General features: G+C 35.4%; 1 protein-coding gene across 2 annotated transcripts in view; it reads right to left on the bottom strand.

The window, feature by feature from the left end:
- LOC119788679 (A-kinase anchor protein 7-like) overlaps nucleotides 1-21,684 on the bottom strand; it is a 68,931-nt gene extending 47,247 nt beyond the window's left edge. For both annotated transcript variants that reach the window (XM_038293247.1, XM_038293248.1), the window contains exons 1-9: nucleotides 21,321-21,684; nucleotides 20,996-21,248; nucleotides 19,001-19,150; nucleotides 18,708-18,865; nucleotides 18,205-18,341; nucleotides 13,240-13,400; nucleotides 10,020-10,132; nucleotides 8,077-8,123; nucleotides 6,543-6,643 (exon numbers count right to left, since the gene is read on the bottom strand). In XM_038293247.1, the coding sequence (XP_038149175.1) occupies nucleotides 6,543-6,643; nucleotides 8,077-8,123; nucleotides 10,020-10,132; nucleotides 13,240-13,400; nucleotides 18,205-18,341; nucleotides 18,708-18,865; nucleotides 19,001-19,150; nucleotides 20,996-21,248; nucleotides 21,321-21,485 (1,285 nt within the window). In that variant the 5' untranslated portion in view covers nucleotides 21,486-21,684. The remainder of the gene's footprint in view (nucleotides 1-6,542; nucleotides 6,644-8,076; nucleotides 8,124-10,019; nucleotides 10,133-13,239; nucleotides 13,401-18,204; nucleotides 18,342-18,707; nucleotides 18,866-19,000; nucleotides 19,151-20,995; nucleotides 21,249-21,320) is intronic.
- Nucleotides 21,685-23,672: the final 1,988 nt, after the last annotated feature.

Here is a 23,672-nt window from a genome sequence, read left to right as displayed (position 1 = left end):
AAACCAGAGTTAAAGGTTTCTTATTGTCAACATTGTCATATGACAATGTTTTGCCACAATAAGTTTTAATTTCTTCATCACTATTCATCTTCCACACAGCAACTAGAAAAAGAAATGTAGATCAATCCAACTGTAGGCAACTGGTAGATCAGAATTCTAACCACCTATGGTCTTTACCCTCATGGGAAATGCAGTCTTCCTTTAAACCGAAAAAAATACAGTTTTGTTCAGTGGGTGGAGCCAAAACGGACCAAAACAGAAAGGTCTTTAGAGGTGCGTATAAATATGGATTCCTAATAAATGACATAGGAACCAGTATATTGACATATGTGTAATTACGCACTTGTTGTCCTGCTCACTGATACTATTCCCCATGAATATATAATGTAACACAAAATAAATAAAATCCTTTTTTCAAATAAAAATAATTGTTTCTCTGGTGGTTGTCTGGGATAAACACCAGAGAAAAGCAATGGTCATGACTCCATAACCCTAAAAGAATCAGCTTTTGAGTTGTTACAGGCAAGATATTTAGGGTCTGTCCCAACCGGGATATATGTATACCCAGCACCTGCTGAGAAAATTATTTCCCTTGGCCTTTCTTAGGAAAAGCTTCAGATTCCACACAGATCAGGGGTCTGCAACCTTTAGCTCCCGGGTCTCTTTGAAGTTGCTCTCCGTGGCTCTGATTAGGGGTGGCATAGAAAACAGGGTTGCATCGATGCCATTTTATGGCACCGATACCCCATACCAGGCTGTGCAGTATCGGCCGATACATCTATATGAAATTAATGTATGTGTGTTTATATGAAGAACTGCATACTATTTGAATGTAAAATAATTGCCATCATGGCTTTGTCAAGCTGCTGCCTACCTTTGTGAAGCAGGAAAAAGACTAATACAAAGTGAATCCAGTAGAACTATTTATTGCTTACCTGGAATGGGTGACAATAGTTGAATACATTTTTGGCTCACAAAATGGTATCAGTGCCTTATTTGTTGTTACATGCTGATACTGATACCACCATTTTAGTGCTGGATCAGAACCTCGCCCGATACTGGTGCAACACTAATAGAAAACATTATGGACGTCATTAAATGGGCAAGAGAGCAGGATTTTTTTAATGGTTATCCCATGTGGTTTAATAAAGAGTTTTTGCATTTTTACAACAAATCCCCTTAAATAACTGGAGAATTAAAAAAAATATATCTTTAAAAGCAGGATTGTTCAAATCAATACTGGCTAAAGAAACTTAATCTCCTTGGTTCATTACATTAGCTGTTTTATTCGTGTGAATTGTAATTAAACACAATGTAAAATAGGGTACTGTTGCTATCTTTAAAGGCCTTAGTTTTTTGTTTCATGTCTTTTTGAATTAGCATCAAACACTTCTATTGTTGGTATTTTACCATTGCAACGCAAACTATAGGTTTTATTTATAGCACAATGATAACTAAATATTATGAAGCTATGCTAACATGCATTTAATGATCACAAAAAAGTTGTGTAGGTCAAGAAAAGTCTACTTTGATTGGTAGCTGGGTAAATTGTCTCTTGATAGTAAGGAGAGCAGACAAGAGGAAGCAACTATGGCTTGAGGCATAAAAATCCTCAGTAAACTGCTTCAAGGAAGAGAAATAATAAATCAACAAAAGGAAGTTGGGGTTAAAAAAACAAGTCAGATAAAAAAACAAAAACATTTAAGTCAAACAGAGTGACTGCTTTTTAAAATTAATGTTCTAACCCCACCCTGCTCCCCGGGCACCGCACAATTACATCCCACTGTTCCCTAAGGGGATGGGTTAAATGAAGAGGTGAATATCTCTAGTGTGAGATTCGGGCATTAGTAGCAACACATAACTTGTGGAGGCTTATAAGATACACATTAGTATTTAAATTCAGATAAACTGATATAAAATCAAGTGCTTTTTTTAATGCGGGGATGGTACTGACTTATTTCATATTTTTTATAATTTTATAAACTTCTGCTGATGCAGAGTGTTTCATCTCTGTTTCCAATTACTTCATCATGATGAGGGATTACTGCAAGTCAGTGACCCGATCCAATAGGGTCTGAAAGATAAAATAACATCACTAAAATCATGGACCAAACTAACTACTTTGATTGTTGATTATGTTTTAATGGTATTACACTCCTGGTTAATTGATCTTATAAAAATGTTTTTATACAAACTAATAGGTTTGGGAAAAATCAGCTCTGGCAGCATTTTGTGGTTCAGAAGCTGGAAGGTTTTTGAAACTCTTATCTCAAATATATCAGAATGAATTGTCTGTATTGGAGTTGAATTCACTAAATGAGTCTACATATCTGAATATTTTTTTGTATTTTTTTTTTGTATTTTATATACTCTAATAATCCCAGAGGGAAATTACTTCTCTGCATTTAACCCATCCCCTTGGGGAGCAGTGGGCTGCCATTGTGAGGCGCCCGGGGAGCAGTGTGGGGTTAAGGGTCTTGCTCAGGGACCCAGAGTGGCAGTCTGTGGGAGTGGGGGATCGAACTCACAACCTCAGGATTCAAAGCCCAATGCCCTAACCACTATCATTCAGACGTGTTATAAACTCCCTTAAATTACTTTCGTCAGTAATTGGGATTAGGATTTTGTTGAGTATATATATTAAGTGTGTGATAGAAAATATTTTTCTATGTTGTTACTCCTTCTCTAATCCGTTAATGTGAAAAAATCTCTGGTAGCTGTTTTTTATTCATTTAAAAATACATTTTAGATTATTCAATAATTTCTGGAAAAATGCTGGAATAAAACAATATTTAAACTGTATATGAATAAGAAAAATCTAAAAACCTTCCATCCTTTCTACGAACACACTGTAAAACTTATTAAATGATAAATGGCCTGTACTTATATAGAGCTTTTTCAAGTCAGAAGAATTGACAAAAACGCCTTACACTACATTCATTCATACATTCATTCGTTCATAATAGTGGCAAGCTACATGCTAGCCCCAGTTGCGCTGGTGCTCACTAACCCAGGCACCACTGGACCCTCTGACCACCATCAGTAGGAAATGGTGAGAAATATCCCACCCAAGGACTCAACGGTACTGAACCCGGAGCCTTGAACCAACAACCCTTCGGCTGCAGGACAAACTCCTGCAGCCACTAACTTGTTAGTAGTGGATGTACTCCATCAATAAAAACTCCAGTCCATCATAATCTGCTCTAAAACTCCACCATTTGGCATAATGTTCAGCTTTAAATATGCATGTCTTGTTTTTTGTTGACAAAGTGATGTCTGAGGTAAACATCCCTCTGCCCCACGCACACACACTGCCACGCTCTCACGAAACCCACTGATCCACTAACCCCGGTGGCAGCCCACTTCCAAAGAATCTCACAGCTCTCTGTCACTCATGCACTCCCACACCCACAGCGATTAGTCTGCAGAACAGTGGCAATGGGGAAGACCCCGTCAAACCATTTGAACCTCTATCAGAATGTGATAGTCAGTGTTAATAACACTTTGATCCTGTTTACTCTAATGAAAACGACAGTTTAGATTTCCCACACTTTCTTTTCTCATTAACAGGACAGCTGTTGTTGTTTTTTTTGTAATTTAAGGTTTCATTTCTTTGAGTTTCATGCTCAGATTGCAGACAGTTGAATGTTTTTATCACACTATGATCAACATTTGTCACAAACTACTGTACATATTACCACCTCACAAAAGTGAGTAATTTTCAAACATATTTGTTCATATTCTATTACATCTCTTCAAGATAAAATGCGCAGAGAAGAAATCCATGCGGATTATCTATGATAACTTAAAAAAATATATCAGCTATAAATTAAATACCCCACTTGTGATGTACTAAGTGTGATGGCTCATGAGACATACATGAGAAAGTAATAAGCCGTAACCTCCTCTAGGTATGAAGTTTTCTTCACAGCATGACATCTTGCAGAGTAGCATTGTATTAATAGCAAAATACTAAAATAAATTGTAAAATATTAAAAAAACATAAAACCAAAAATTATTCAAGCTGCTGCAGAAATAATTTACCAATAATTTCTAATTGCTTATTCTGAAGAACATGTATGCGTTTTTCTGTTCAGCTCTTTATGGAGAAACACTTAACTGACTAATGAGTCAGGCTAACTGCTGAGGAATAGGCTGCAGCTGGCTGCATAATGGATATTACCTTCCAGCTTTGTTTTACAGTAATAAGAGAGATGGATGGGGCTCATTTAGTTTCCACACTGGAGTTATCTGCATGTTTTCCTGCAAGAAATATTTTCACAGTCACATTTATTCTACATGGGAAAGGGTTAAAACATTGGCAGTGGGCAGGAACAGGTGGGGGAGGGACATCGCTTTGTTACTTAATACTACAACAGCATATTCAGACAGAAGAGAACAACCGTTGTAAAAATGTAGCTTCAGGATGCTTGTAAACGATCTGTAACTATAGTCCTGGATATGAATGCGTATTTTATTCAAATAAAACATCATAAAAAATGTTTTTAGTAATTCAGATATTAAAGTGAAACTTAATTAAAAAGTCTGAGGACTATTTTTTTATCATAAATTCTTTTCAGTGTTTGAGAGAATTGGTCGCTTACCTCCATGTTTTGAGGTAAACATTTCTAACTTTTCCTTGAGCTCGCCATGATTTAGGATTTTAAAAATGTTATATTCATTATGAATTAAAGGCAGAGGTTCATATAGAAGGATGACTTTACAGTAGTAGTAAAGAAATAAACTGGATGGAAGAAAAGAAGGAAACATGGAGGGAAGGAAGATTGGACACAATGAAGGAGAAGAGGGAGGGCACAAAGAAGGACGGAGTCACAGAAGGGAAGGAAGGGCACAAGAAAAAGAAGGTGACAAGGACAGAAGAAAGACCTTCATCCAAATCCTTTACCAGGAGGGATAACCCTGAGAAAAAACATTGTTTAAAGAAACAAAAATGTGGTTTAAAGAAAGTCCAAACTCCTAAATGGGAAGTTGAGTAAAAGAAAAAGTGTGCTATCAAGAAGGAAAACTGGGACCATGAGAGGCTTGGGCAATAAAACACAGATTTACAAGAAAAGCAGCTGGACTCAGTTCCTCAAGAGCCAAAACACACAAAGGTATCAATGACAGGCCCGACCACCATCACACCGCTCGTATTGAGCAATTCCTGAATCAGAGAGGACAGAAAAACTAGGGTACAGAGAATAAAGAGGACAGGATTGGAGCACAATGGTTTAAAGTTCTCTTTTCAGATGTAAATAACTTCTACATTTCAATTAAAAATCAGGCTATCAGACTTTGGAGGAAGAGTGAAGAGGCAGAGATCCCATTTCCCTGTCAATGATGACGTCTGCTAGTTTTTATTCAATGAGTTTTATTGCTTCCAACGTCAGCGTGGATATCATTTTAGACGGAAGATATTTCTATATTCAAAGATTTGGATCATTTTCATTTTTTCTACCAAAGCTGACAGAAGTACATCTTCAAATACACTTTTCTGCTGTAAATAAAAAAATAAAACCTGATTTTCCTTTTTTTGAGCTTTTTAATAAGAGTTTTAATAAGACACAATTAAAGAGAAGAAATCCCTCTGTTAAACTGCATAATTAAATTCAATTATTTATATAGCACCAAATCATAACGTATGTCATCCCAAGGCACTTTACAGACACAATATAACCAGATCATAAAGTCAAATTGATTCAAGGTATTCTATCTAAGGAAAACCAGTTGATTGCATCGACTCATTGACTCAAAGGCAATCCCTCATACGGTTACATGCTTAAGAAATAAATGAACCCGATTAAACTTTAGGAGCTATTTACTGGAATACATATGGATGGACAAATGCTTTTTTGTACTCATTATGCAATCAGCTGAGTTATTATAAAGCTGCCCAATGAAACAACAGAGTATCATTAATACATCAAAACGTGATGCTAATAATTTACATAAACAGAAGATGAAGCTTCAAACTCCTTTATTTCCCCAAACACCACCACTATATCTCACGCAGCTTCTCAACTACTTTGATTAGCCAAGCACTTCTATTCAAAATGGCCAGTTTACTATACAGAACTGCCTGGGTGGTAATGAGCAGCTAGGATGTAGAGTCTGAAATGGAAATAAGCTCCACAGTAGCCCCATGGTGCTCCATTATGCCAGTTTCTCTCTTGTTGAACCTTTGATGCCAATGTGAGCTAAAAAGGTGTAAAAAAAAAATAAAAAAAATCTCCCAATCAATCCAGCACCTGGTCAGGGTGAGAAACAAAATCCCCTGTGGTTTACCAACCCTTCACAGCATATATGAGTTCAAGCCTATAACGAATAAGAAACACACACATGAAGAGTGCCCCTCAGCCTCAATCATGAGGAAACAAATTAAAGCAATTATAACTGGACACAGACTGCTGACAGCAAATGCTTCCCTTTCATATGGAAACCAACATGGACAGAGAAACTCACAATCCCTTATGCGAGGCGGCAGCGCCCTCTGGTGGGCCTTTAAATGACATGACTCAGACTGTGTTCATGTGGGAACTTACCCAGCTGTAGTGAAGTGTCAGTGTGGTAATATCCGTCTGGCTGCTTCTTTTTTAACATGGAACACAAATCCAAACGCTCCACTGTCTGGTTTCCAAAAAATCTGAGCGTTAAAGAAAGATTGCAAAGGCATACGTCAGTTGTGGCGCCCACCTAAAAGCATCAATCTGTGAAAGCAACTTTTACTGGGGCTGGGTATTTTCGCCAAAGTCCTGAATCGATTCGATTTTGATTCCTAGAGTTCTAAATCGATTAATTGCGATTCGATCTGTTTTTACAACAATGAAAGTGGTTAAACTGTGTTTCAAAATACTCGTGTATTTAATTTTTTCCTGTCACATTAAACACAAAGTGCAAACTTGTAAATCGGACAGTTTAAACCTGAGATGTGAACAAAACTGTCTCAAAAGTCCAAACTTGTTTGTGAGAAGTGAAAAAGTGAAGCCTCACTCGAGCAAGCAGACGTGACACAGCGGACATGCAGGAGCTGCATTATCTTCACTGCACAAACCATATGTGCAGCATCGTCTGTAACACCTACAGGGTGTTTTCTGGTCAGCCCCCATTTGCTAATGTCTTCAGTCAACCTATTGGGTATATTTGCAGCTGTCTGGCTTAAGTATCTTGAGTGCATCTTTCCTGCTCATTTGAATGTGAATGTCACACGCGTCACTATAAAACTAATCTATCTCATTCCCTAGACATCGATTTTGCAAAAATGTAAAGGAATCGATAAAAAATCGATTACATTGATTATTTTACCCAGCCCTAACTTTTACAGTGAGGAAAATAAGTATTAGAACACCCTGCTACTTTGCAAGTTCTTCCACTTATAAATCATGGAGGGTCTGAAATTGTCATCGTAGGTGCAGGTCCACCATGACCAGTGTCTCTCCTCTGAGCATACTCTAATTGTAGACCTCATAGTAGTAGTAGTAGTAATAATAATGATAGTGCACTTTACATATTATCTCAAAGTACTTGAAATAAGAGCAAAAAAAAAGTTGAAACAATTTCAAAGGTTCAATTTACAGATTAAATAACAGTCATGAAACCTGGAAAAGCTGACTTATGTGATCAATTTACACCTGGTTATTAGATCAGCTATGTGCACTCTATGCAGTTTACTTGTGTTTATACACACGCAAACCATTAAAAATTAGGCCATAAGAGTCTAATAACAATATGAAGTTCTCAGAATCAGAAATACTTTAATAATCCCAGAGGGAAATTACTTTTGTCTAGTGTTAAGGGGGGCTAAATAACGTTTGGGTAGAATACCTTAAAGAGGCATAGTTGTTTTTATGCCCTTATTAGATTTTATATGGCAGTAACTCACACTAGTTGCATAAAAAAATTTATGCAAACTACCCGATTTTATAATGATTTTTTAATGAAGAATGTGGGTCCTAAAACTTCACAACTGCAATTTAATTATTTTGTGTTTTTTTATATATTGCCCTTAAAATCCCATGACACAAAATCAATGCCCCAATTTGTTTCTGTATTTTGTTAGAGGATAAATTAGTCACTTACTTGTTTTTGTAGTCAGAGTAAAGGTCTGGTTCCACTCGCTTTATTCCCTAATGGAGACAATAGAAATAGTTCTTAGTGAGTGAAGTTTCCATTTCATGACATATAGATCCTGTTGGTAAATAGAAAGAAAACAGGACAGTGCAGTATCTGGAAAGCGCCAGACAGGAAGACTTTCCATCCAGTGTCAACGAGGTAAAAAGGAGGGATAATAACTGTCCTTCCTATGTCACTTCTATTCTTATAGACTCATTTCCTGTCTCGGTCCTTCTGTCTCTTCTCTTTCCTTTACAAACCATTTATGATATATTTTACTGATATTACATAAAAAACAAAATTCATTTTCTTTTTTATCCCCTGCATCCTAAAAAGGATCCTACAAAGGCGAAATAAAAACTAGGGATGCACGATATAATCGGCCCCCTATCGATATCGGCCTTAAAACTGAATATCGGACATCGGCCACCCCACCGATATTTAACCTGATATTTGATCAGCTTCTGAGTTTCTAAAGTCTAAAAAAAATTTAAAAATTAAAAAATTCTTCATCTTCCTCAAAAACTTCTTTTTTACAGACTTAAAAACTTCTAAAGACGAGGGAAAAAATATTGATACATTAAAATATCCCAATATCTTCATATGCTGATATATTGCCATTTAAAAACACCATATCAATCTCTTTTACTAATGAAATATTGCTATATGTCATCGTTATGCTACGAAATCCCCCCAAAATTCACAAAATTTTGCCATATTTTTATATGTTGATATATTGACGCGGTATCCATCTATTTTACTAACAAAATCTCACAAGAATTTGCAAACTATCACGAGAGTTTGTAACAGAACGATGAAATTTCACGAGATTTTGAAAGTAAAATAGATCGATACCGCGTTTTTAAAAATCAATTTGATATCAGCATATGAAAATATATTTGAGTATATTATTTTTCAAAGTGTCAGAAATGGATAACAAAACTGCCTTTTTCAATGACTACTTATTTTTGTCCAGCTTTAACATCGGTATCGATATCGGTTATCGGCTACATGAGTTTTAAAATATCGGCATATCGGATATCGGCCAGAATCCCAATATCGTGCATCCCTAATAAAAACTTTGTTACAATGTGCAAAGTGGCATGGAAAAATAAAGATATTATTGTCAGTAAATCATTGAAAATTACTAAACAAATCCTTATCCATGAAAATAGCTTTCTAGCTTTAACAAAAGCAAAACATTAGATAGAATTAGCCTCCAAAACCACTGAAAGAAAGGTGGGAGGAAGTGAAAAAAATTAAAAGATTCAGTAGTTTTGTTTTTGTTTTTGTTTTTTTTTGTTTTTTACAAACATAAATATCAGGAATACCTGCATGGAAGAGAAATAAAAAGAGAACTGTAGGGGCAATTGTTAACCATATCAAACATTCCAAAGGTTCGAAAAAGCCACTAAGGCACTGGGGTTCGGTTTCGTACGCAGGGAAAAGATGTTGAAGATTGGAGGGTTTATTCATCCAGCTGGCAGGCAAATAATACAAATCAAACTTTTCATGATTATTAACCTACATAATTCTATCTATCTATCTATCTATCTATCTATCTATCTATCTATCTATCTATCTATCTATCTATCTATCTATCTATCTATCTATCTATCTATCTATCTATCTATCTATCTATCTATCTATCTATCTATCTATCTATCCATCCATCCATCTATCAATCCATCTATCCATCTATCCATCTATCAATCCATCCATCTATCTATCCATCTATCCCTCTAACTATCATGCTTTGTCCCAGCTGGGGTCGCAAGTGGGTGCTGATAAACTAAGAATATATTTAAATAAAACTCAAAGTCATAAAAATAAGGCATAAAAAGCTCCAACAAAAGCAAATAAATTGTTTCTGGCTCCTTCTGTCAGTGTTTGCTTATAAAGTTGCTTACCTGAAATCGTAGTTTTGACGCCCTCGACAGTTTCATGATGGTGAGGTGGGGTTCAAAGTCACGGCAGTCTCCCTGTAGGAGATCTTGCTCCTCAAAACGCCTCCGCAACAGCTCTGCAACACACGTGAAAAACATTTGCATCACTTTTCCCTCCATCAGGCTGTGCAAGATTATAGACACATATAGTACAATTGAAAGTGAACAATTTGGCTTCATGTATATAAAAAAAAAAACATATTAAAAATAGTGTTACAAAAGGTAGAAGAAAACAGGTCAATAAACAACTGACTGGTAAACAAGCCAACAAGGATAGACATACAGGGGCAGACAACACCCTTCCTCCAGCTGATGAGCTTTAATGGATACCTAGAGAGGTATTTTTAGAGGAGAAACTCTGCAGGGAGAGAAAGGTTAGTATATAATCAATAACAGCGGTGGAGAGAGCAGACAGGATGACAAGTGGGTCCAACTTGCTGCCTTATTCATTTGTTTGTTCCAGTTGCTACATGCAAACCCTGTGTAACATAAAAAAAACCCCAAAGAAAGTCTTAGAAATGCCAACTTTTCTCCATCTCAGCCACCAAGATTTACTACAAATCCAACTCACCTGCAGTGCATGCAAGTCTTCACAATGGTTATGATCATTAACTGAATTGTAAGAGAGAGTGCTTAGTTTTAGTTTGTTTCAGAATAATGCATTAATATGAGGTGTGGTTTCTGTTATTCAGTTGTACAGCATCACACCAGCAGATGCAGCCGTCTGTCCTCATCTGGGATTATTCATTCATTTTTTAAGTCTTGCTCTTGGTATGTAATTTCAATTACATAAAATAATAAAACTATAACTAAAACTAATAAAAACTCAACTGAAACCAGGCAATTAAAAAACATAAAAACAAACTAAATCTGTGAAAAAATACTAAAAATGAATGAAAACTGAAATAGATTTGAAACTAAGAAGTCAAAACTAAATAAAAATAAAAACCAAAAGAAAATTTCCAAACTCACAGGGATAAAATTTTTTCCACATTTTTGCTACAGGAATATTTGTGCTGCCAGCAATATAATGTAAATTAAATCATTTGATTTAGCCATTACTAGTTAGAATAGAATAGAATAAAATTCAACTTTATTGTCATTGCACTGTCACGAGTAAAAAGCAATGAAATGTGGTTTGCATCTATCCAGAAGTGCTATACAGGATATAAATATTATTGAAGGTGTATGTACAAGCAAAAAGTAATAGTTAGGGACTTTAAAAAGTTGTGTATAAATATAAATATGAATTGTGTCTTTTAAACTATTTGACTTACATTCAATAAATCTTATTTCAGCAGCTGATTTTAAAAAGTAAATTACTTTGAAACTTTCTGTTACTGACTTGTTTTAAAGACATACATGGAGTCAAGAGACATAAAGTGGTGAAGAAGTGTAGATCTGTGCGGAATCTAGACCTGAACTGATTACTAGTAAATCGATTTTAAAAAGAAGCGTTTTTTAAGCCACAACATGTTTACATCTAACTATTCCTATGGTTTAACATCCTTTTAATAAATAGTCCACAATAAAAAGTAACCTTTGTTAAGCTCCACCGCCTTTCCAAACCTGTTGCTGCTCACTCAGCTGGAATGAGAAGAATGCAACTAAACTTTCTGGCTTGCTTTAAACATCGCCTGACAAGCCTGAAAAGTTAAGCTGAGAAAGAGAGATAGAGTGATGGATGGTTTAAAGGTGTCACTTGTAATATGTGACCAAACAGGCAGACAGTAAAACATGGTAGAAAATATTATTGCATAAAGAGAACTATTTGAAAAAGATGTTGAAGGATTTAATGTAATGTACATGTACATGGCTGTGTAGAAAATTCATGTCACAGGTAAAATAAATATTAGTGCAATCAATGTGTTGCACTATTTTAAAATCAGTAGGATGTTTACAGTTTAAATGTTTTTTTTTTTGATACAATGAAGCTGAATTTGTACTGTCTAATCATCATATTATTATTATGTTTAAGTAAAGTTCTAATGCATGTCTCTATTTCAAGCATAAATGAGAAGGCTTTCAGAATGTGAGAAAAAAAAGGTGGTAAGATTGGATTAGTTCGTACTGACAAGTGATGATAAGATAGACGACATTGACATGAAGGTTTTCATCAAATTTGACTATCACTAAAATATTAGTAGCATTACCTAAATATGATATTCTTTAGAGGAAGCTAAAAACATAAGAGTCTTCAGTGCAACAAACATAGGGCGTTTTGTCAAGTGTTAAATACCAGTCGGAGCTGATGGACATGGATATGATCAAACACAGACTGCAGATCCTCAAGAGCCTTTGCAACAGAACCAGTACAACAATAAACACCCAAATCATCAGCATACAGACAGACAAATGCATTAGTGTTCTGATCTATAGTGTTTTAAAGATAATGAACAATGTGTGTCCTAAAACTGACTCTTGAAGGACAACACCAACATTCAAAAGGCCAGATAAGGTTCCATCCACTTCAAAATACTGCTTGCTTTGATAGATAAAGATGAGAAAATGAGAAATAATAACTATAAAACATCTTAACAATCACAAACCTTCAGTGAAAACACGTATATTACGAAGTAAAATGATATTTTAGGAGAAAATTGTTGGTTAAAGTGTGTTGGCCTAATGGTGTTACAGCGGGAATCCTCTTAAAAATGATAGCTTAATGTAGCAACAAGCAAAAAAATGAAATGTTGAAACTGTAAATATACAGTCATATGTTTATGTTAAAGGCTGCAAAAAATGAAATTGTCTAGAGAGCTGTTCTGAACGAAATTTCTTTTTGTTTACACTTGCGTAAACAAAATAACAAATAAATCTGTCTAATCTATCTAATCTAATAGAAATTTCTGACCCAAACATATATGAAAGATAAAAACAAAAACAATGAAAGCTAAGTTACAAACAGTAAACTGAGAGGTCAGTATGACCAGGTTCAGATAAATAAGGGGCTTAAATTAGTCTAATTAGGCCCCCCAAGCAGCTAGACCTTTACAGCAGAACCATCCAACTTCAGCAACGTTTAAGTAATTAACAAAGGCAGCAAACAGAAATAAACCTGACTTATGGCATCATTCTATAGTCTTCATAATGTACATTCAATAATAATAAAGACAAAACATATAATTATCAACCTTCTGACTAGTCTGAGTGTGTTGGAGAAGTGCTGATGTCTGACTCTGACCTGCAAGGCTGTCCAGTGTGTGTCTGTGTTCTCCGTCGTTCAGTCCAACAAACACTACCTCCTTCCTGAAATGACGGATTCCTGAGAAGGGCAGAACCAGGTCCCGCCCACCCAGCAGCTCAGCCACTGATGGCTCAACCTGAGCCAACACGGCAGCCGCCCTGAAAAAGGACAAAAAAAAAACATAACATACTCATCAGTATCCACAGAGGAGGCCGCCTCATAATCCTCTCTCTCCTCCTGCCTTGTTACATAATGACATAAGTTATTAGAGGCAAAATCTTCCTCATTTAGATGCTGAATGTGTATCGCTGTAAAACATGGCTTATGTGCAGTGGAAACATACTGAGCTGGATCAGCTTCAATCTGTTTCTCTCTGAGGGCAGCTTCTATTTCCCACATTGAGACAAACTGGTAGAAACTGTATCTTCCTTTATTTTATCCAGCTTTTTCAAAAAGTCTAAGTAAAATATTATGCTAATAACCCTGGAAATAAGGATGCCAAAACCTTAAAACCTAAGGGATTATTATTGCTGATCAGTAATAAAGCTTTACAGATAAGTTATGGATTATTTTGCTACTAAGTTAAAAAACACTTCTTGAAGCATCATATACTGTCAATTCTAATGAATTACATTGTCTTTCACCATTAGGATTGTTTGTGCCTTTTGAAAAAAAAATAATAATAATTAAACAGGTAGTAAACACACTTCTCGTTAAGTCCACATTTAAGTATTGCAGATATAATATTCAATATCAGATATTAAATTAACAACAAACAAGAAACAATGAAGTGAACTAGGCTTAAAAACATGAGTCTGAATGTAAGCTTTCCATATAATGCGTTTTAATTGGTAATTTAAGCTGCTGCAAAATCAAAAACCTTTTAAAAACATTTTTAAATACACAGTGAAAAATATTAATTCTATCAATCTACTACCATTTCCTGCCTCCATTTTTTGTTTGTTGATTTTCAGATCACTATGGACCAGAGGTGCACCTTTTACAGTTTTCTGGCTGATCGCCATCATGGCTGATCATCTGGCTGACCTTTAAAAATGTAACCTGCCGATTCCAATTTTAGCCAACACTGCGTTTCTTTATATAACCGACACTGTCAGATGTTAAAAGAACACAAAACACCTTTAATACTTCAATCTTATCGATCAAAGCCTTAAATAATACCTGTGAAACAATACACGCTTGTTTTAACTGCACAATGTAGTGCCTTTCAAATATAAATAGTGGTTTAGAGTACCAGCAATGGCTGAATTTGAGATAATATTGGTTTTACACGCAAGTATCAACCAATCGTCCAAAATAAAGGAAATAGGGGCTGATTTATCAGTTCACCCTCACTGAAGACATGTGGATCTCTTCAGAGTAGTCGGTAGAACAGACTCTAGCTTTCAAAGAGAATACAAAACACAAAATCATCGGCTTCATTGCTTTTCTGGAACACCCTGGATAAACTCCTGGAGTTGTCATATCAACAACAGTTTTCTAAATAAATGCGGATTCTTTAAAGTGCGGTGCATGAACTATTTTGTTTGCAAATATTCCTAAAGCTTGGAATAAATATAATTTTTCAATGAGAGTGGATTCAGTCGGTAAATCCCCAAATCTAAATCACTGAGAGGAGAAATAGACCAAAGTGAAACGTGGCAGAGCATTTCAATTGTATAAAAATCTATATGAACACAACCAGAGGTTTTGCGAAAATTTAATTGTTTTATAATGAAAATAGAAGAATATAGAAGAAAAAAAACATCTGAAAACTCAAACATTCTTCAAGAGTCAGTTTTCAGATGACATTAGAACCCTGATATTACAATATTATGCTTATAATAATAACTACGGTAAATAGTTAAGTTGCCTTGAAAATGAAAGGAAATGATTCCACTATAAATCTAAAATATAAAAAAGTTAAATCTAAAGTGATATTTTGCATTGTTAACCCCAAAGCTGTGTAAACGCTGTCATAAAGCTGGACAGATCACAGACGATGAGAGATCCCATCAAAGAACTGGAGCATGATGGCTTAAATAAACCTGAAAGGTCTCCATTTGATTAAACTTTAGAGTATTTACAACACATCCTGTGAAAAATGGTTCCACCCTTAGTCACAGATCACTCCATTTTGGAAAACACTAATATCAGTATGTGAATGCATTATTTAAAAAGTTTTTATCTCCAAAATAAAATAGGAAATCAGTATATTAATACTGTTACAGAATTAATGTATATATTGACGCAATACTGTTTAAACTTAGGGCTAAAAGCACCAAAGGATTTATTGTGTTGATTTCTGAACGTCCCTGATGGGTTCAGTTTCAGGTCCATTTCTATATCTGCTCATACCGTACAAATTGAGCTCAGTTTTCTAAAAATAGATTAATCCTGCTTTTCTTGTATGTTTATAGCTTTACATAATCCCTAAGTATTAACGAAAAACCATCTGAAAACATCCTATAATTTCTTTAACCAGGTAACCAGGGCAGTGGGGGAAACTGGAAGAGAGAAAATCTCTGATGTCAGAACAGCTTGTTTTATTCCCTAATACCAACGGAACATTTTACCAATGAGGTTGTTATAAAGATAACAGTATCCAATGATTTTTCTTTAGATGTTTCAACACTCCACACCATATTAGACTGTATTTGATAAGGTGTTGAATGACTGATGTTCATCTAAAACTTCCACTGGAGTAAATGATTCCAGTTAAGGTCAAATACTAATTTAGAGAACACAGGGTTTATACAGGAACGAGCAACTATAATTTAATGCTTTATAATGCTCTCTTAATGCTCTTAGAAATAATTTTAATGCCATCGTCAAGTACCCATGACTCTCATATATACACGGCAAATTCCTTCTTCATCTTTACCGTCGGCAGGCTGCAATTCCTCGATTTCCAGCCACTTTTGTTGAAATTATAATTTTCGCATTATCTAGCTTTTTCTCCGCCTCGAGCTTCTTTTCCGAACATACGGCTTCACGATCAACCGGAAGCAGTTCCGCACAAATATGCAAACATATCGCAATATAATATATTGCGATATATTTGCAAATATATATATCATTTAATAAGTTGTTTCTATAAAAAAATTCAAAATAAAAGCATTTTAAATGCCTAAATAATCACATTTAATGCATTTTAATGCCAATTCAGGCCTTAATTAAAAAATAATTATTTAATGACTTAACGATTTTTAATGACCCACGGAAACAGAGAAAGAAATCAGAGAAGTAATATAACTGATGCATGCTTTCATTCTTCTAATCAGGCAACTACAGCTCATTGATGGAGTGCAATGGGAAATTTTGTGCATAACTATATAATCTTCGTATTTGGCAGAAAAACTATGTGCTTTATCTTCTAATTGTATCAGTGGCCTTGGGTTTTGTATGAAGAGTGTGATTCCTCCAGAATCCTGTTATCTTGTTTCTTTTAAGTTACATGGGGTTTATTTTTCAGCCTGGTTCTTGTTCAGAGAGAACAGAGCAATTCTCTCAAGGTTATTTTTCTTTCTTCCTCCCTACATCCGTTTCTCATCAATTTCTGGAATGTACTGTGATGTGTATAAAAGGATGTCATAACTTCACATTCACTAATTCACTAGTGAGCACCATGTGTGCACTATGGCCTCTTCCCCCCATTAAAGACATTTAATCCCAGCGCTGTGTATCCTGAGCCTGTGACATCATCACTGACCCCTCACACGCCGACATGGACTGTTCTCCATGCTCCCCTTTGGGAAGAGGCTTTGCAGCATTCGATGCAGGTCCAGCAGATTCTGCAACAGCTTTTTCACCACTGCCATAAGACTGTAGAACTGTTAGAACTCTAATCAAGTCAAAAATTGAGACTCTGCATCACAATTGTACACATCATATTTGCACAACATAGCGGATTTTTATTTTTTAAATAGAATTCAACTCAGTGTTCTACTGCATTTTGCCCCATATTTATTTATTAATTTTGCACTGCTCTGAACCTTTCATATTAATGCTTTTTGCACCATGTCTCTCCAACACTGTTTACATTCTGATCACTCCTGCACTTTATAAATGGAAATGTTCAGTGTTCTGTGTTTACAAAATGACAATAAAGTTTGTCTAAGTCTCGAACGCTGGTTGCCTTCGATTAAACTGATGAAGAAAAAGATAAATCTTTTCTAAGTTTATTGAAACAGTGTCCTACTCCTCTGATAATTGTATTTCCATAACACCTGGCAAACACCAGAACTCCACTCCTTACACTGCCTACATGTTTGTTACAGGAAATCTGGTCGGAAACAATTTCTTCTGGGCCACATTTAACGTTTTCTTTCCCCTTTGGTGGTGCTTTAATTTTATACTATGCTTTGAATAGTTAATATTCTTTTTGCAAACTGCGTTATCTCTTTTTCTTTAGTTGTATTGAATGCAGCTTAACTCACTTTTAGTATGAATGGTCCTAATCAAGAAAAATGGCTCCGTCTTACCAACAAAGGTGCAGCACAGAATCAATTGTTAACAAAAACCTTGGAAATGGTGATAAAAATCTTTACTTGTATTTTTTTTACGCAATAAACAAAATCAAGCCTTTAACAACTTTTTATGGACTGAGGAAATACATTTAGGACTTTAAACAACATAATTCCTGGGATAAAATATGTATTTAGATAATAATTGACAACATTAAACCTATTTTTTTTTTTTTATCCAATGCTGACAGAAGAATATGATGTTTTATTTAAAGTTTTTCATTACAGTATTTACAGTTTGCATGACAAAGCATTCAGTTCAACACCCTGAAGTGAGTAAAAGCAAAGGTTTAAATCTTTGGTAAGTTGGTGCTAATATATGGTGTGTCTTCAACCTCAGTCTAGGGATTAATATTTGTTTTCTTTCTTTAAATAACTCCTGTCTAAATGCTTAATTACTAAATGCTAGCATGTGCTTCAATGAGAGGTTACTCACAGCTCCACTTGCTCCTGACTGGCCAGATGAGTGACCAGTAGTGTGATGTGAAGAGTCGGAACTGGGATCATAGCTTTGGCCAGGCGGGGCTCCTGCTGAATTATGCCTTCCTGGACCTCTTTGATAAGTGACTTAATCTGTCAGACACATTCGCTTTTAGTTATTCAAAGCAGAAAGACATTCATCCATTTTCTCACTCACAAAATTCACTTGGAAATCCAAGATATATCTCGTTATTAATTACATGAGAGAGGAAGTCTGAGAAAAAAGTTATAAATGCTGATATATTTAAACTACTGTTCAGTAAATAGGAGTTTGTTTCAGTATAATATGTGTATTGATTTCAAAACTAATCAAAAAAAGAGAATATACCAAGATGAGCATTTCCAATAACAGAAGAAGAGATTTTTCATAACAGTTATTCCCTTTCTGCTTATTAATTAGAAACATTTTATAAACAAAGATATATATAGAAATTCTAGCCTATATTAGGCTTTTTATACCTGAGGGTTATTAATGGGTATGGATACAAAGTAGTTTGGTCTTTGGCTCTTTTTCTTTTTCTTCTGGTCAACATCCTCCTCACTGTCCAGTCGGACCCCGCTGTCTCCTCTCTTTCTCTTTCTCTTCCTCTTCTTCTCAGCTGTCTCTAGGGTGGGGACTTTACAGGACACACAAACACTTTTGAGAACATAAGTTACATGAAACTGAAAGTAGTTTATAATCGGTAGGTCAGCTACATTAATTTACGCTGGTCATACTGACACAGTTGAAGAACATCATGAATTAGACTTACATCCAAGCTCTTTCCATGTGGTGGGGCTGGTCAGTGCAAATGGAAGCTCAGACATTAAGCTGGCCGACGCCTCGACTGATTTCAGCTTCTTCTTTATCAGCTTCATCTTTTCTCTCCTAATTTTCCTCTTTGATTTCTTTTCATTTGATTCTGTAAAAAATGGCAGATAATAAATAAATGAGAAGACGTATTTATTATTAAAATAAATCTTTATAAAGTACTGAGAGCTATTATATGTTTTTAGATTTTTTTTATAGTGGACTGATAAACCTTGATGTATTTTATTAGGATCTTATGTGATAGACACAAAATAAGTTTGATGGAAAACTAACACTGCAGTTTAACCCTGGAAACAATACTGCTGTGATGAAGCAGGGTGGTGGCAGTATTATGTTGTGGAAAGCTGGTCAGAGTTGATGGGAAGAGATGCATGATCAAAATGTATTAGATAAAAATGCGTTCAATTTAAATAACTGATGATGTCCACTTAGAGGATTTTTTTTTCAGTGTTGAAATTTTACAGCCATCAAGTCATTCATGTCCTGTTCATTGTTAAGCAGAGCCTCACTACTATCTGCTTGTAATGCCAGAGTGGAGGCATACTAGAGCAGAAAGAAGGGCTCAATTAGAATCCCTCAAATCTGTAAGGACAAGTAAGCCTAAGCGGAAGTCGGTCAGCGATCGCCATCTTAAGTATTATTCAAATAGTATTGGCAGTAAGGAAACTGGAGGTAGGAAAGGGCGCAGCAATTCATTTAGGGACATCCTGACATAGCTGAGGCTAGTAGCTATACGGTTGCTCATGATCCTTTGCGTGACAGGTTATACTGGCACAGCCAACATCATGAATCTTAGCAAAAAACATGGTCTCTTCAATGTACTCTGTGTGACGCATGCTAATGTGGAAATCTTTATATTTTGTGTTTTTTCTAATGGAGAGCTTTAGCTGCTGTTACATTTATGTAACTTCAGTTTTTTTTTTTTTTTTTGCAGTTCTTTTCCAGATTGCTGCAGGTACAGTCGCATCATCTATGCATGATTCTGTCAAGTAATGACGTTTGTAATGCTGAAGGCTGGATTCAGCCATAGCGTTCCTGTTGTTGACCCAATGAAAGGTGAAGGAATATGAGCTAGGAAAAGAAGGTAGGAGCTACCATTTCAGATATGTGGAAGAAGCAATGAATTAGTCTATGGTGTGGCCTGGGATTATTGACACTGTTTGATGTCAACAGGGATGCATTATGCACTTTATGCAATTTTGATTATTAATATAAACACTTAAGAAACATAAGTTATCACCGAAATAGCATTTATCTGTGCTGCAGAGTATAGCAGCGTCAACTTCTCTGCTGTGCTTGGAAGGCGACAATATGAGGATAGAAGAGTTACACTAAACGTTTGTGGGGTAACAGTGCTGTTGGATGCAGACGTTCGCCCTGCAACTGGAGTGAAGCCAATTCGACACTCAGCTCTGTTTTACTCTGCCGTTGTGTCCTTGGGGATGAGTCTTCACCCCAAATTGCCTACTGATGCTGGTCAAGCCTGTATGCAGCAATTTAGCTTCTGTCAGTGAGCTCCTGGGCAGCTGTGGCCACATGGAAAACCTGGCCACTTATTATTTAATGGTTAGTAGGTCAATCAACTTTAGATTAATTAATGAATTCATATTTTGCATTTCAAGTTCTGATAATAAACCAAAGTTAGACTTTATTATACCAGCACAGGTCAGGATGAGTTTTGCATTTAAGGAAGGGATCAATGTATAAAGGATCTAAAAAACAGTATTTCTTTATGAGCTGTCTAAAAATATATCTGCATCCTGACTTGAGTTGCAACCAATATACTCCCGTTACATTTTCTATGTACAAATCATAGAAATACAATATAACTCACATCAAAAACCATAATAAAAAAGAAATAAATCAAGCAAAGATCCTCTATTATGTATAAAGGCAATTAGTAAACATTGATCATGTGTCTAAATGATTTACTCACTGAACACTGCAGGGGTTTCAGCATCTGCTTTACTTCTATGGACCTCCATCACATCAACCAGATCAGTGGAAATCTTCTTATCTTGTTGCATTTCACTCTTCACTTCCACCAGGGTGTCAGCCCCACCACTGTAACCCTCCTCATCATCATCTTCACCATCAGAGGAAACCGTGTTGGCCTCCCCTCCAAAGCAGGAGCTGGCTGGTTGCATTACACTCACAGCTGGTAAACAGACCCAAGTCTGACCTGTAACCTGAAACAGACGCCGATGGTTTAATTATTTTTATTTAAGCCTCTTGAGTGTAGATTAGGCTTATTTTCTTACCTCAGATCTAAATCGCTGTACCTTCGGTTGAAAAGTATCTACTTTAATAAAACTGTTCGTAAACGATGAATGCAGCTTCCAAATTTTAACGACATTCGGTCTCTGTAAACAAACACTGCTGGACCTGTGCAAACTGAGACTCAACAGCATACGCCCGAATATCATGACAGACTAACATCTGATGTTGCTGCACAGCTACAAGCTAACCGCCGAGGGAAAGCTGTGTTTATTGGTAGTAAATATTAACAGAATTACATTTTGAATGACTCGTTTAAAAAACAACTTTTCAGACTATTTAGAAAAACACAAAACTTCAGCCACTGTGCTAGCTGATAGCCCAAACCGGATGAAGCATTTTGTAAACACGGCTAACTTCTTCTTCTCTTCTATTATGGCGGATCACAAGCAACTTTAAGGTGCATACCGCCACCTACTGTACATGAGTGTGTAGCAGCGTTACTTCACATCTATTAGATTCTATTTTTTAATTTTATATTCTTAAGATACAAAAACAATGCTTTCCTTAGTTTATGAATATCTGTTATGTTTCCTTCATTTCCTAATATTCCTTTAAGATTCCATTCATGCCCTATACTTCTAACTATTCTCTTTAATTTTTCCCTTTCGTGTTCATATAAGTTACAGTTCATCAGTATGTGTTCTACATTTTCTTTTTCACCACATTTCTCACATTTCTCACTATTTTTCCTCCCTATTAAGTAAAGCATGTCATTTAAGTAGGTATGACCTATTCTTAATCTACTAACTATTATTTCTTCTCTTCTGTTTCTTTCATTAATGTTTCGAATTCGAACTGACTTTTGCACTTCATATAATCTTCTTCCTTTCCTATCTTCGTTCCATATTTTTTGCCATTCCTCCATTTCTTTACTTTTAATAAGTGATTTCCCTTCCCCTTTTCCAAAAGGAATTGAAATCGTTATTTCCCCCTCTAAAGCCCTTTTAGCTAATTTATCTGCCTTTTCATTGCCTTTTACTCCTTCATGTGCCGGCACCCAACAAAACCAAACATCAATGCCACCCCTATATAGTCTAAATAAAATATGATGAATTTCTAATACCAAATCTTTTCTATTATTTCCTTCTCCCTTAATACTTTCCACTACTGCTTTAGAGTCTGTGCACACCACCACCCTGATTGGTCGAATCTCCTCCACCCATTGCAAGCCTAATATAACTGCCACCATTTCTGCTGTAAAATCTGATATTCTTTTGTGAATACATTTTTTAAACTCTGGGATATATATTCCTATACCCACATAACCTTTTAGATTTTTAGAACCATCTGTATAAATTTTAAGGTAATTATTATATGTAGTTCTTAAATAAATATCAGTTTTTATCCCTATTTCATTTATATTCCAATCATTTTTCATTGTATTGATTTGCAAATCTACATTAACCTCAGGTATTAGCCATGGAGGAATAACGCTAATTGGGTTAAATTGAGCTATTTCCTTGTCTTCTAGTCTATACTTTTTAATCCATTTCCTAACCATCCATCCAAATCCATTACTTTGGAACTTCACATATTCCCAACAATTTTGCAGAATAGTTGAATTCACATGATTATCTATATTACTTTTAATTTTCATCCAATATGCTAAAGCTAATTTAATTCTCCTCATTTCAAGTGGAGTTTCCCCACTTTCAATTAATAGAGCATTAATAGGTGTTGTTTTTATTGCTCCTGTACATATTCGTAAAGCCCTACACTGTAATCTTTCTATTTTTTGTAATGATGTTTTAGCTGCTGCTCCATATATAATGCTGCCATAATCTATTATTGCTCTCATTAGAGCCCTGTATATGCTTAATAATGACTGTCTATCTGCCCCCCAATTGTTTCCAGCCACAGCCTTTAATATATTAATAACTTTTTTACATTTGGTTTCTAAGTTATCTATATGTGTTTTCCATGAGTAAGAACTGTCCAACCATAAACCTAGATATTTATATTCTGTTACTCTTTCTAAAGTCTGTCCATATAATGTTATTGTTTCTATATTAATATTTCTCTTCTTTGTGACAACCATATAGCAAGATTTGGTTGCTGATAATTTGAAACCCCATTCATAAGACCATTTTTCAACTTTACTAATTGCTTTTTTAATATTTTCTACAACATGTTTAATATTTTTCCCTTTCATCCATATGGCCCCATCATCTGCATATAGTGCAGATTTTATACATTTATCAGTTTCATAGAAAATATCATTGATCATAATATTAAATAAAATTGGACTAATTACACTACCTTGTGGTATTCCATTTTCAACATTATATTCATTTGAATAGTCATTCCCAATTTTTACTCTTATTTTTCTATTT

The sequence above is a fragment of the Cyprinodon tularosa genome, unplaced genomic scaffold (assembly GCF_016077235.1).
Source record: "Cyprinodon tularosa strain WSP-4 unplaced genomic scaffold, ASM1607723v1 ctg323, whole genome shotgun sequence".
NCBI classification, from domain to species: domain Eukaryota; kingdom Metazoa; phylum Chordata; class Actinopteri; order Cyprinodontiformes; family Cyprinodontidae; genus Cyprinodon; species Cyprinodon tularosa.
The sequence above is the reverse complement of the archived record's forward strand: the minus strand, read 5'-3'. Positions and strand labels throughout refer to the sequence as shown.